Raw genomic sequence first — 12,327 nt, 5'->3', positions numbered from 1 at the left:
CGCAACACACAGCACACGCGCAACACACAGCACACGCGCAACACACAGCACACGCGCAACACACAGCACACGCGCAACACACAGCACACGCGCAACACACAGCACACGCGCAACACACAGCACAGTGGCCAGTGTAAAATTCTAGAGCAGCGATGGCGAACCTGTTAGAGGTTGAGTGCCCAAACTGCAACCCAAAACATACATATTTTTTTGCAAAGTGCCAATACAGCAATTCAAGCAGTTACTTATTGCAATCTTTTTGCTCTGTGCTATACCACAGCTTTCAATAGGTCTGAGGGCACCAGAAGCAGAGTAAATTTGGATTGTCATTGGAGAGTCCCTTGACATCCACCTGAACAGGAAGATTCAGGGGTCACACAGAAGGAGCGCCAATGATAATCTGACACTGCCCACACCTCATTTCTCTTCCTGCAGTCTCAGGTAGACCAGGATTCTCCACATTAAAATAATGCTAAGCATGGCAAGTCCTGGGACTGCAGGAGGATCCCTGTCTGGCAAACTCTGCCATGGGGCAACAGCCTGAGTGCCCACCAAGAGGGGTCTGAGTGCCACCTCTGGCACCCATGCCATAGGTTCACCACCACTGTTCTAGAGTGTTGACGGGAACTCTCTAAGCAGACACTTCAGGATTCCTAATTTGCTATGAGATTCTGTGTGCTGATAACGTGTTTAGATTATCAGGGTACAGGTGTATATACACGTTCATTTAGCTTCTGAACATTCACTCTGCCATCTCAGCCATAACATACAATGTAAGCTCTGCCTCCCTAACAGAATAAGGCCTTATCTGCCCGTAGCTTGTAGAGAAAGTCTCCTCACACTTGTGTTACTGGCAAGAAGTCTCTTTGTGTGTCTTGGAAAGAAGGAGTGAGGAGCTCACTGCAGCATCAGACAGAAGAACAATTAGGTTTTGTTCTTGTACAGCATTTATGAACTGGTTCTGATAAAGAAGTCACGCATAAAGCTCCCTTCTGGTCCTCTATTTTTATTAAGCATTGTTCAGATGCTGTATAAAGTACTAAGCTTGGTTTTTACAAATGACCACAGCTTTCATCCTGTATCTATTATATAGTACAATATTTGTATATTGAGCTTGGTTCTTGTGCTGTATACCAGTAGGAAGCTGATGATACAGGGATGGGAGGCGGTGCTATATTTAGCTTTTTATTGCTTCATCTGGCCACTGCCGGGTTTTTGGGCTCAAGTTTCCATCTTTGTTGTAAAGTCTTATAATCTCACAGGAAGAAAACAGAAGAAGCCATTAGTTTTTTGTGTGATGAAAGAAATGGACTCATCATGTCCTTTCTTGAAAGGAAGTTAATCATGAGCAGAGTTCTAATGACACAAATATACTGAATAAACAGATAATCAGAAATTCTATCAGTTTAATAATTAACTTATAATATCAAATAACTCCAAGAGATAACTTGTGCAATGTCATCTATGTTAGTGGTGTCAGCAGGAGTAACAGCTCTTTGTACTGTGTGGGTCAATGTAGCGCAACAAGCACCAGCTTAATGGTGTAGAAAAATTGTAAGGTCATGTTGTTTATGTGTTACATTTGTTCTTGGCACAACCAGGTTACTTATTGTTACACAGTTACTGTGTGTAGTTACACAGCAATCTGTTCCGGGCTTTCTCATTTCTTAAAGCAAACAGGCCATTCAGGGGCCTGGGAAAGCTGGGTGACAACAAGCATTGAAGCATTGTACAGGAGTCACCTAGCTGTTTTAGGACTAGTGTGAATGGGACTAGAACTAACACCAATCAAGAATAAAACTTCCTCTAGTATTACTGTATATAGATAATACTAGGTATTGTGAAAAGAAAAGAAGGGACATATTTCTGATTGCCGATAGAGCGGTTCCTTACAAATCACATACAAACATTAAAGGGGTTGTGGCGGGTGCATGCTGTCAATGTTACGTCAACTATTTAAGTAATTTGCCCATTAGTACCAATGGTTTGTGGCAGTCACTATCACTTAAGGGCAATTCAGTGCAACACATTAAGTTTTCCTTACAATTAGTGAACCAAAATATTATGAAAAGGAAACTGGCAGAATAATTGTTAAAGTGTAACAAAATGTTCAACAACTTGGCATAAATGAACAGTACAGATGATCGTAGTAAACTTTGTAGTGTAGAAATATGTTCCTGTGCCCTTCTTTTTCCCCAGCCTTTCTTGCTTATTTAAGTAAATCAGCTCTCTGCTCTGTATCCATTAACACCTGGGAGATAAAAGGAATCTAATAAAGTGTCTAATGACGTAACTCCTTACATACCACCCTGGAAAGTCTATAGGGAATAGATAAAGCTGTCTGAAGGTGATCAGATAAACTGTTCAAAGCAGAAAAAACGCACAAAAATGCCACAGAAAAGCAGCTTCCCATAATGAAGTAGATGACAAAGTCTACTATTAGCACCTGCTAAATACATTTCTGCAATAAAAATAGCTTTTAAAGGTTCAGTGTCGCTCTAGGTATAGACTTCTACCAGCTGCAGGGACATATCCACACATAGATAACATCCAATAATGGAAAGGGGGCCACTTACTTTTGGTGAAGTCGTCCTGCTTTAATAAAGTTATGGATGTCCTGAAGCTCCTGTGTGTCCATGTGGTGACCTTAGGGACAGGACCCCTCCGTGCCAGCAACAGCCACGACCCCGGCCTGCACAACCGGCTTACACCCATAGCAGCCCTGCACTGACAGCCTCCAGCATCTCTCCAGCACATAGAGGACTTTCACAAAGCGTCCTACGTGACCTCATCAGCCAGCGACAGACCGACAGCCAATCAAAACCGCTGAGTGTAACTCCCTCAGGCTCCGCTAGCGAGCATGCTGTCGGGTTGGTGATTGGGTGTACCAACATGGCACCAAGTGAGAGGAGCCAGAACCTCCTTTTCCGGTACAGGCGGAAGTGACGTACCTCCGGTGTTTCTCTGACGTGTCCCGGGGTAGTGGGTGACGTGCGGACGGTGGAAGATGTTGGACTTCTTCACGATCTTCAGTAAAGGCGGCATCGTGCTCTGGTGCTTCGAGGGGGTGCGCGGCTCCTTCAGTGGCCCAGTCAATGCGCTGCTGCGCTCCGTCATCCTGCAGGTAACCACCCGGGGGCGCTGCGTCCTGTCATCTGTCAGTTGAGGGGGAATGGGGGTGATGTTAGCAGTAATGACACATATGAAGGACCATGATATTGGGGTTCATTGCAGGAGGCTGCCAGGTGATATGACATGTGACAGCAGTGACCTGTATCCCATCTCTGTGTGGTGACATCTGCTTAGACACTAGTGGGTTCTGGTTCCTTAGGGTCCTACAATTCTTACACTATGATATATAGATCTATGGTAACCAGATGAGATGATGTTTCTGCTGTAGAATTAGGGATCCAGATGTGCCAGGAAGAGTCATGTGGAGGTGAGAACTGGGTCATGGTGCTGTCCGCTAGTGCGCATGTTATTGGGGCTTACTGGGGATCAGTTAATGTATATAGTAGTAGAGACTCTTGAAATGACTGCATGGCACATGTTGAGCTTTTTTTGGGTTGCTACTGTGTCCATAATACAAGATCTATCCCTTTCACAGGGTTGGCTGTAAATGACTTATTGCAGTCCTGAATACACAGAAAGGGGGGGGGGACTCGCTTCTAAAAGCAAAATAAATCCTTACTTCGTGATCTGTTCTCTGTGGATATCCAGCGCTGTCCCTCTGATGCATGTGACAACTGCAGCAGTCATGTGATGTGTAGCTCAGTGGTGCCACCCATGATACCAGCACATGCCATCTGCATTTTCACGGACACTAAGTAGAGTGATGAAGAGGCAGGGCACAGACAGGTCCGTTATCTTTTTGTATTGTAGGCGATTTGCATGAAATGTGTAGAAACTCCTTCAATTCCTGGACTTTCCATTACATCTGTATTTTATATTTCTGTAGGAGAGAGGCGGCAGCAACAGCTACAACCATGATGCCCTCACTCTTAAGTACAAGCTGGACAATCAGTTTGAGCTGGTCTTCGTGGTAAGATATCTAACAGTATTACATTTACAAAATGATGGGTCTGGTTCCATTCCTGGATCCTTACCTTATGTTAATGACAGAGAAGATGTTGCTCCCAGGGACCTCCTTTCCCATGATCACAAGGGGTCTAAGCATTCAGACCCCAGTGATCACTTATTCTTTACAATGTGGTCGGGTATAAGTATAACCCCATTAATCCATTTCTTGTCCCTGCAGGTTGGATACCAGAATATTTTAACACTCACTTATGTGGACAAGTTAATAGATGACGTCCACAAAGAATTCCGGGATAAATACCGTAATCAGATCCAGCAGAATGGGGCTCTGGGGCTATTAAATGGCTCTTTTGATTTCCAGGATGACTTTAACTCTCTGCTCAGGTAAGTTAGAGCCTCACAGCATTTTCTCTGTAAGGAACATATAACAATTGTTTCCACAAAGAATTGTCTCCGTACAGACTTCCTCATAGTATTATTTACGTGTTCATTTGTCCTTACTATATAGTGCAGCTGAGAAGAGCGGCAAAACTCGCCCCAAAGACAACATGAGGCCATTCGAAGAGTCGGAGAAGTCTAAGAAGACTGTGAAGTCCATGATTGAGAAGCCGGGAGAGAAACCAAAGGAGAATAATAATAAGAAGAACAAGTCATCAAAGAAAGAGAGTGGGTTCAAAGAGTTTAACCCTATTATGTCCCTGATTACTTATGTTACATCCTTCAGGCAGATTTGACTGGTTTATGAGGATCTATACAGCCAATAAGACTCCGTTAAATAATGTAATTGCATTTGCATATTATTCATGTGGATAATGCTAGCGAGTTATCATCCACAGCGAGTTTCCTAGCCTAAGTGTATAACCTTACATTAAAGGAAACCTACCACTTGAAGTGGCAGGTTTCAGATGGAAATACCGAGCACCAGCTCAGGCTGAGCTGGTGCCGGAGCTTATTTTTGTTACTGTTTTAAACCGCTGTATTGCGGTTTAAAACACTTTTTAAACTTTATAGCCGGCGCAGGAAGGTACGCGCTCGGCGCTTACCATGCGCACGGCTCTCCTTCACTTCCTATGTAGCCGCGCGCACGGTCGCGCGCATGGTAAGCGCCGAGCGCGTACCTCCCTGCGCCGGCTATGCAGTTTAAAAAGTGTTTTAAACCGCAATACAGCGGTTTAAAACACTAACAAAAATAAGCTCCGGCACCAGCTCAGCCTGAGCTGGTGCTCGGTATTTCCATCTGAAACCTGCCACTTCAAGTGGTAGGTTTCCTTTAATGCACTTTACTTTCATTAACCATTTATCTGCCTGTGCCTCTTTACTATCATACTATTCTCTTCCTTACTTTACAGAACTAAGTATCTCCTGCTAATGTGCAAATTCTAAACCCTCTGATTAATAAAACTATAAAGGGATCCTATACCATCCCCTGCAGCACTCCACTAGTACTTGCTAACCCAATCTAATAATGTAACATTATTTGTGGGCCTGTGTCATTTAACTGAGCTGATTTATCAAGCTTAAGACTTACAGTAACTGTTATCATGGAAGTCTCTTTTCACAGGAGATTACTCTTTGTAAATATTAGAAATAAGAGTCTATTATGGTACTGTATACCTGCCAGGGGTGTATGCCATCCAGAACTGGTGATTTGTCTATTTTTCACTATTTTTAATATATCGCACCATTTGTATTCATGTTATCTGTCATCCTCTGCCTTGGCATCTTTGGGCCACTTACTGTTGGTGACCCAGGTTGCTGTTTGTCCTGCAGCAGTGCCTATTAACAAACTTGGAATATTTACAAAAAGAGGAAAAGAAAATCATATTGGTGCGTATTTGGTATGTTATCTCAAAAATTCCTCGACCCACCCTATATATGCCAAATTGGGCTGACAATAGGCATATTAACGGGGTGTAAGTCATCCAGGCAGCTGCTGGCAACTCTATGCAGGTATGATCCGTTAGAGATGGATTTATGTACATCTATTGATAAGATATAGAACCTGTTCTCAACCCTATTGCATTTATAGGCTTAACCTCTTGGTCAAATTTGGACCGTTTCTGAGTGCCTGTATACATTCAACCATTAGATTTTATGGTATTATTTATTACAGACACAAACATGAGAACCAACAACTTGTCTAGGTTGAGTTGGATGGTTCTGGTGTTTCTCTCTGGTAGACATTGTTTTTAAGTGTCTGTCTACTCATTTAAATTTGTATATTAATTAATTAAAGCTTTGCCATATATTTGTAACAAATTGTCTGTAGCAATGCCTGCACGGCCTGGGTCTCGGGCAGCCTGTGAAAGGTCTTCTGATGCTATGAGCTTCTTCTCACAAGACCATCTGTCTTTTGCAGACCTTGCACCAGAAGCCATCACTTCAAATAAAGCAAAGGTCAGTGCCCCTGCATCAACTGGAGACAAAGAGGAGCTGACCAGCGAGGAGGCCATGCAGAGGAAGCGTGAGGAGTTCTTTAAGAAAAGAATGAAGACTGGAGACAAAGCCAAGTAAGGATATGATGATATCCAGGATTCAATGTTATCACCTGAAGCATGTTAAAGAAAACAGAAAGAGATATGTCATATGCAGTACTTTACTGGAAAACACAAAGAACAAATTAATAACACTTACAGGAAATCTACCATCAAAATCTAGCAAAAACCAGGGACACTTACTCATGGATCCAGTCACTGTGTGATAATCTTCTTAAACTTATTAGCCATGGCCTCCTTCCTTCTAAAAGCAACTATAAAAATGATGCTAATGAGCCAGAAGAGCCCTGGTTATGATGCATTCTGATGGTAGATTACCTTTAAAAAGTGACTAACCTCTACAGTCCCCCAAATTGAACCACAAATAAGGTTAGCCTATAATAAAGCATCAGATTCAGTAGTTGCAGCTGTGCTCAATCCCTAAATGTAGTATCATGTAAGCAGGCATATAACCGTAATCCCACCAGTGAAAAGCAAGGGTCAAATGAGGATGTGAATATATAGGCAATGTAAAAGAAATGCACTTGCATTTACACATGGGGGTTAATTTCTTTCCACAGTAAATCCCCAAAACCAGAGACTCAGAAGGAGAAAGGAAAGCAGCCCCGTGTGTGGGTGCAAGGAGCATCAAACACCAAAGAGCTAGACTACAGCAAACCCACCACCAACGGCAGCACAGAGGAGGTGACTGTGCCGGATGATGACCTGGAGGCACTGGTGAGGCAGATAAGATAAAGTAACTGAATTACAAATTACTTGGATATTCGATATTTGATCATTTCTGTATTTTGTCTGCATTTGCAACCTTTGTTCTTACAATGGCAAAAGGTCAAATGTCAGAAACAATATTGAACTGTGTGAACCAGTTTTATGTAGTACTACTTATGTGATGTGTCTTACAGAGATTCCGCAGTGGTCTCATGGCTGGAAACCCCCCAGATGTGGAGTATGGAAGCAGCAGTGAAGAAGAGGAAGATGTCCCTTCTGTTCAAACTGAAGCTGCTTCTTCTGCTGCCAAGTCTAGGTACTGATACCTTCACATTAGACGTACTGGCCAGAAGGTTCTGCCTAGTTGTGCTCTGTATATTTAAAAAATAAATAAATAAATTTCTTTTTAGTGCCAAGAAAAGTGCTTTCGGGGGGATGTTTGGCATGTTGAAGGGCCTGGTGGGGGCTAAAAGTTTAACCTTGGAAGACATGGAACCTGTCTTGGAGAAAATGAAGGATCATCTCATAGGTGAGACGGTGGACAAAATACTGTAGACAGACAATCTTTGTGTAAGCACTAATATATATATATATATATATAATATATATATATATATATATGTGTGTCACCCGGGAGGATGCAAGGTTTTTTAACATTTTTTAACATTTTTCTAAATTTTGCAGCCAAGAATGTAGCCGCAGACATTGCTGTGCAGCTCTGCGAGTCAGTGGCAAAGAGACTGGAAGGGAAAGTTATGGGAACTTTCTCAAGTAAGTTTAACTATGTCACTCAATATGCATTTTACAGTAAATGCTGATAAATTAACTACATTTAAATAGAACTAATACCTCTGAATGGTGCAGCTCTAAAGTATAATATGCAATTACTGATGTAATATATGCACAAAGTGACTCCAGAATATGGAATACAGAATAAGTAATGTGGAAATGTGCTTCCTGTCTCAGATTTTCACTTTTCTCCTATCAGCTGTGACTTCTGCAGTGAAACAAGCTTTACAGGAGTCCCTAGTGCAAATCTTGCAACCAAAGCGTCGTGTGGATGTGCTGCGTGATGTGCTGGAGTCACAGCGCATGCGTCGTCCATACGTCATCACTTTCTGTGGGGTTAATGGAGTTGGGAAGTCCACCAACCTGGCCAAAGTAAGGGAAAGAAAACATGCAGAGATGTCCATTACCTCCTCCTACCAGTAGTAACTTATCTTTTCTTCCGCTTAAATATAGATTTCCTTCTGGCTGATAGAGAACGGTTATAGCGTGCTCATTGCGGCTTGTGACACATTCCGAGCTGGGGCGGTGGAGCAACTGCGCACTCACACAAGACGCCTTAATTCCCTGCACCCTCCTGAGAAGCACAATGGGCGCACCATGGTGCAGCTCTATGAGAAGGGCTACGGGAAAGATGCTGCTGGAATTGCCATGGAGGCTATATCTTACGGTAAGTGCCACTCAGCAGGATAGCAGTAGTGTTGGAAGTGTGGGCTCAATTCCATTGTTTAATGGTAATGTGTCACATGATTCTAAATTATTTTTAAAGGAGTTGTGTACTTTAGCAACCCTGAAGATCTGTAAACCAAAACTATGTGTACTAGTAGCAGGACTGTAAAAAATGCATTTATATAACAAGATTGTAGCTGAACCCAATGCACTCCTATGCAAGCTCTTTACACTGCCCTCCTCTGTGCAGTAGCCAGCATCTGGTTAGATATTACAGCAGAGGAGGAGCTGGGGAGCAGTATGAATGCACAGAATACAGTGCAGGGAGGCCAATACCTATCACCGTAAGCAGCTTTGCTTGGTTAAAATTGTTGGTAGAATCCAATCAAAACAAGTTTCCAAGTTTAAACTTATTTTCTTTCTGATTTAGCTTCTTAATTTTTCCGTAACGCTAACTATAATTAATAAAATGTAAATTGCAGTTGTCACTCTGGTCACTAGTTCTAATAACAAGATGGCACTTGCTAAGGCCTTACAATCGTGTGCTTTGGCTAATGGCCAGCACCTTTGGGCACGTTCACAACCCAGAAGATGGGGCAGATTCAGTTCCTGCCCAATTTTTGCAGCCCAGCAGTTGCTTCCTAATGACCTTGGTGTGGCGTGCAGTGTTTCCCTGCCAATGTTAGGTTGCAAGCAAAGGTTGGCGAAATGCCTAGGGCCTAATTCTTTAGTTTTCTTTGGATCAGTGACCTAATTTATATCACAATGACAATAGAAGATACACCAATATGCCATAATTACCTCTTCAGTGTATTGCCTCCCACCATCACAGTTTATTTACCCCTTCTACTTGAAGAGAGAATGCCTGGAAAATTCTCCACAGACATCAGTGAGACGGCTCCAGTATAATGATGGCTATGGCCATGAAGCTACTCTAAATGCTAATACTGGAGCTCAGGGAAAATGGCAGAAAATAGAATGGGAAATAATCAGAAGTATAAAACTTTTTACCAGGGATGTTTTACGATATGTTATTAATAAGAAAAACTTTTTTTTTCATGACGATTGTGACTGGTGTCTGTCTTGAGGGTCTGGGCGTTGATTCCATGTCTGTGTGTCTTTGTGCAGCTCGTAATCAGAGCTTTGATGTGGTTCTGGTGGACACGGCCGGACGAATGCAGGACAATGCTCCTCTGATGACCGCGCTGGCCAAACTCATCACTGTAAACATGCCCGATCTCGTACTTTTTGTTGGTGAAGCATTGGTCGGCAATGAGGCAGTGGATCAGTTGGTGGGTAGTTATTCATTAAAAACCATTTTATAATAGATCTTTAATTTTTTTGTTTTAGGACATTAGATTGAATGTCTCTCATTTATTTTTTTTAAATCTGTTCCTGGGAAAGCTGAGTGACTTCTTACAGGACTGCCAGCTTTTCTCACAAATTATTAATATCTGAGCATTATAGATAATGCTCAACCTACAACCAGGCACCAGAAAGGCTCACGTAATAGGCGACTGATCTTGTAACATTTGTGTGATCTCTGGCTTCTCAGGTGAAGTTTAACAAGGCTTTGGCAGATCACTCGATGTCGGAGAAGCCACGTCTCATCGATGGGATTGTGCTCACCAAGTTTGACACAATTGACGATAAGGTAAATATGCATGTATTTAACGCAGCTTTCTCATTCATTTGGTATTCCAAATTACCACTTATAATTTTTTATACAATAACTGGTGGGGAAAAAACTAATTTATTCCTATAATCCCAGCATAATTTCTTTACTTCGTGCACGGACTCCACTTCCCAGGAAGGCTTGTACAGCAGGCTGTGTGTAGGGATTACCTCCTCGCTCTACCTCTCAGCATTTGTATGGACCATAGTCAATAAAGGTTCTCCACCCAGCAAGTCTGAGTATAATACGGCACATTTCTTCCACCTCACTTTTATCTCCTTGCTTGTCAGCACAGTATCGCTACTCCCCCTTTCTTGCAGATCAAGCACAAACTTTCGCTTTTTGTACATTCATGAGATGCATCTCCTTAGCAGAGTCAGTTGGTTGCAGTGCATCCAGTATGGCCAGTGTTGTGGTGATGTGCAGTGATGGCAGTTACACATCATAACTATGGTAACAGAGCAGCACAGTCTATTTTATCATCACTGGGAGCAGAGCAGAAAAGGGAGGAGGAGTTACTGAGAACTAAAGGATCATGAGACTTGTAGTTTCCAGTGGTGCCCATCTTGATGATAACTCTGCATACTTAAGAGAGGCCTTAAAGTTTTGTGATTTGTTACACAGAAAACAAGCCCTCGCACAGCTCTGTACATGTAAAAATTAAAAAGTTATAGATTTTTTAGGGTAGGGAGTGAAAAATGGAAACATAAACAAGAAAGGGCCTGGTCGTTAAGGGGAGATCTCTCCAAAGATCTTTTTATACCTAGGCCTGTGGACAATGGGGCATCCTCTACGCCTACAGGAGAGACAGTTCTACCATTAAACAGGTTCTTTACTGTAAGAGCAGTGAGACTGTGGAACTCTCTGCTGCAGGAGGTTGTTATGGCAGACTCTATGTACAAGAGAAGCCTGGATGCCTTTCTGGAGAGGAAAAATATCACATTATGAGAACAAAACATTTTTGTTGATTCAGGGAGTTTTTCTGACTGCCATGTTTCCCTTACACGGGACAACTGGTTCAGCCTGTGTAGGGATTTTTTGGCTTCCTCTTGATCAACAGCATATGCCTGAAAGCACTAAGCCATGAGACTTGTAGAACTTCTTGTACTGTGGTTGGGAGGTCCCTGTCATCTTCTATGTGTGTCATGTTTATGCCTTTCGCTGTAGATTGTCATCACATTTAGAGCAGACTTTTAACCTTTTAATTTGTCTTCCTATAGGTGGGAGCTGCCATCTCCATGACGTACATCACCGGGCAGCCCATTGTGTTTGTGGGCACGGGGCAGACTTACTGTGACCTGCGCAGCCTGAATGTCAAGGCCGTGGTGGCTGCGCTGATGAAAGCTTAAGCTTTGTCTGTGTGCACACATCTCTCCATTAGTGTTCTATCTGCCATATTATTCTTATGATGTTTACAGTCCGCTACCTGAACCCTCTCCCCTATCGAGCTGCATGCTCCACATACCTTACATTTACTGAGTTCCTAAGAAGAAGGGGGGGGGGGGGGGGGGGGGAGAGACATAACCCGTATAAAACATAATTTTAGGAAAAACTGTATTAAGCAGTCATGTTGAAGAATTTGGTAAGATTCCAAAATTCTGGCATCGAAGTGGGTTATCCTGAATGCCAGATGTAAAAGCCGACCTTCAATGCATTGTTTTTGCTGCTAAACAAAATTGCATAACGGTGGAGGGGTCTTCCAGTTTTATGTAAATTAAGCTTTAACATTGTATTATCTTTTATTAGATCTATGATACAGTCTACACAGCAACCAATCACAACATCCGCTCACATAAATGCTCCACTGTGAATGGTTCTTGCTAGCAGCATAGACAGATTTGAGTGTGAAAACCAGACTGGAGACCATTCTGTATACTACTCACAGCTGAGGGTTTGCTCATTTGTATGCAACATTTGTTTCAACAATCCTAAATGATCCTAATTTCACCTGCACTG

The 12,327-nt window shown here is 42.5% G+C and overlaps 2 protein-coding genes across 3 annotated transcripts in view; one reads left to right on the top strand and one right to left on the bottom strand.

Moving 5' to 3' along the window:
• The window catches only part of FOXRED1 (FAD dependent oxidoreductase domain containing 1), a 32,599-nt gene extending 29,688 nt beyond the window's left edge, over positions 1-2,911 (bottom strand). Inside the window, exon 1 of one of the 2 annotated variants that reach the window (XM_072156661.1) lies at positions 2,577-2,911. In XM_072156661.1, coding sequence (XP_072012762.1) covers positions 2,577-2,757 — 181 coding nt within the window. In that variant the 5' untranslated portion in view covers positions 2,758-2,911. The remainder of the gene's footprint in view (positions 1-2,576) is intronic. The other variant, XM_072156662.1, reaches the window with a different exon arrangement.
• SRPRA (SRP receptor subunit alpha) lies at positions 2,867-11,877 on the top strand. Its single transcript, XM_072156656.1, has 14 exons — positions 2,867-3,124; positions 3,959-4,042; positions 4,259-4,422; positions 4,547-4,704; positions 6,398-6,548; positions 7,094-7,250; positions 7,436-7,557; positions 7,652-7,770; positions 7,926-8,012; positions 8,230-8,402; positions 8,484-8,697; positions 9,825-9,988; positions 10,252-10,350; positions 11,592-11,877. Exons 1-14 carry the CDS (start codon positions 3,008-3,010, stop codon positions 11,718-11,720), a joined length of 1,938 nt encoding a protein of 645 aa, XP_072012757.1. The 5' UTR covers positions 2,867-3,007; the 3' UTR covers positions 11,721-11,877.
• The last annotated feature ends 450 nt before the right edge of the window (positions 11,878-12,327 follow it).

The sequence above is a fragment of the Engystomops pustulosus genome, chromosome 6, assembly GCF_040894005.1.
Source record: "Engystomops pustulosus chromosome 6, aEngPut4.maternal, whole genome shotgun sequence".
NCBI classification, from domain to species: Eukaryota; Metazoa; Chordata; class Amphibia; order Anura; family Leptodactylidae; genus Engystomops; species Engystomops pustulosus.
Note: the sequence above shows the minus strand (reverse complement) of the source record. Positions and strands in the feature narration are given on the sequence as shown.

Bases quoted from the DNA above. Each gene is read 5' to 3' on its own strand.
- SRPRA (XM_072156656.1), top strand. From the start codon at position 3,008: ATGTTGGACTTCTTCACGATCTTCAGTAAAGGCGGCATCGTGCTCTGG. The intron at 3,125-3,958 runs GTAACCACCCGG...ATATTTCTGTAG, and splicing joins TGCGCTCCGTCATCCTGCAG to GAGAGAGGCGGCAGCAACAG. The intron at 4,705-6,397 runs GTGGGTTCAAAG...TGTCTTTTGCAG, and splicing joins CAAGTCATCAAAGAAAGAGA to ACCTTGCACCAGAAGCCATC.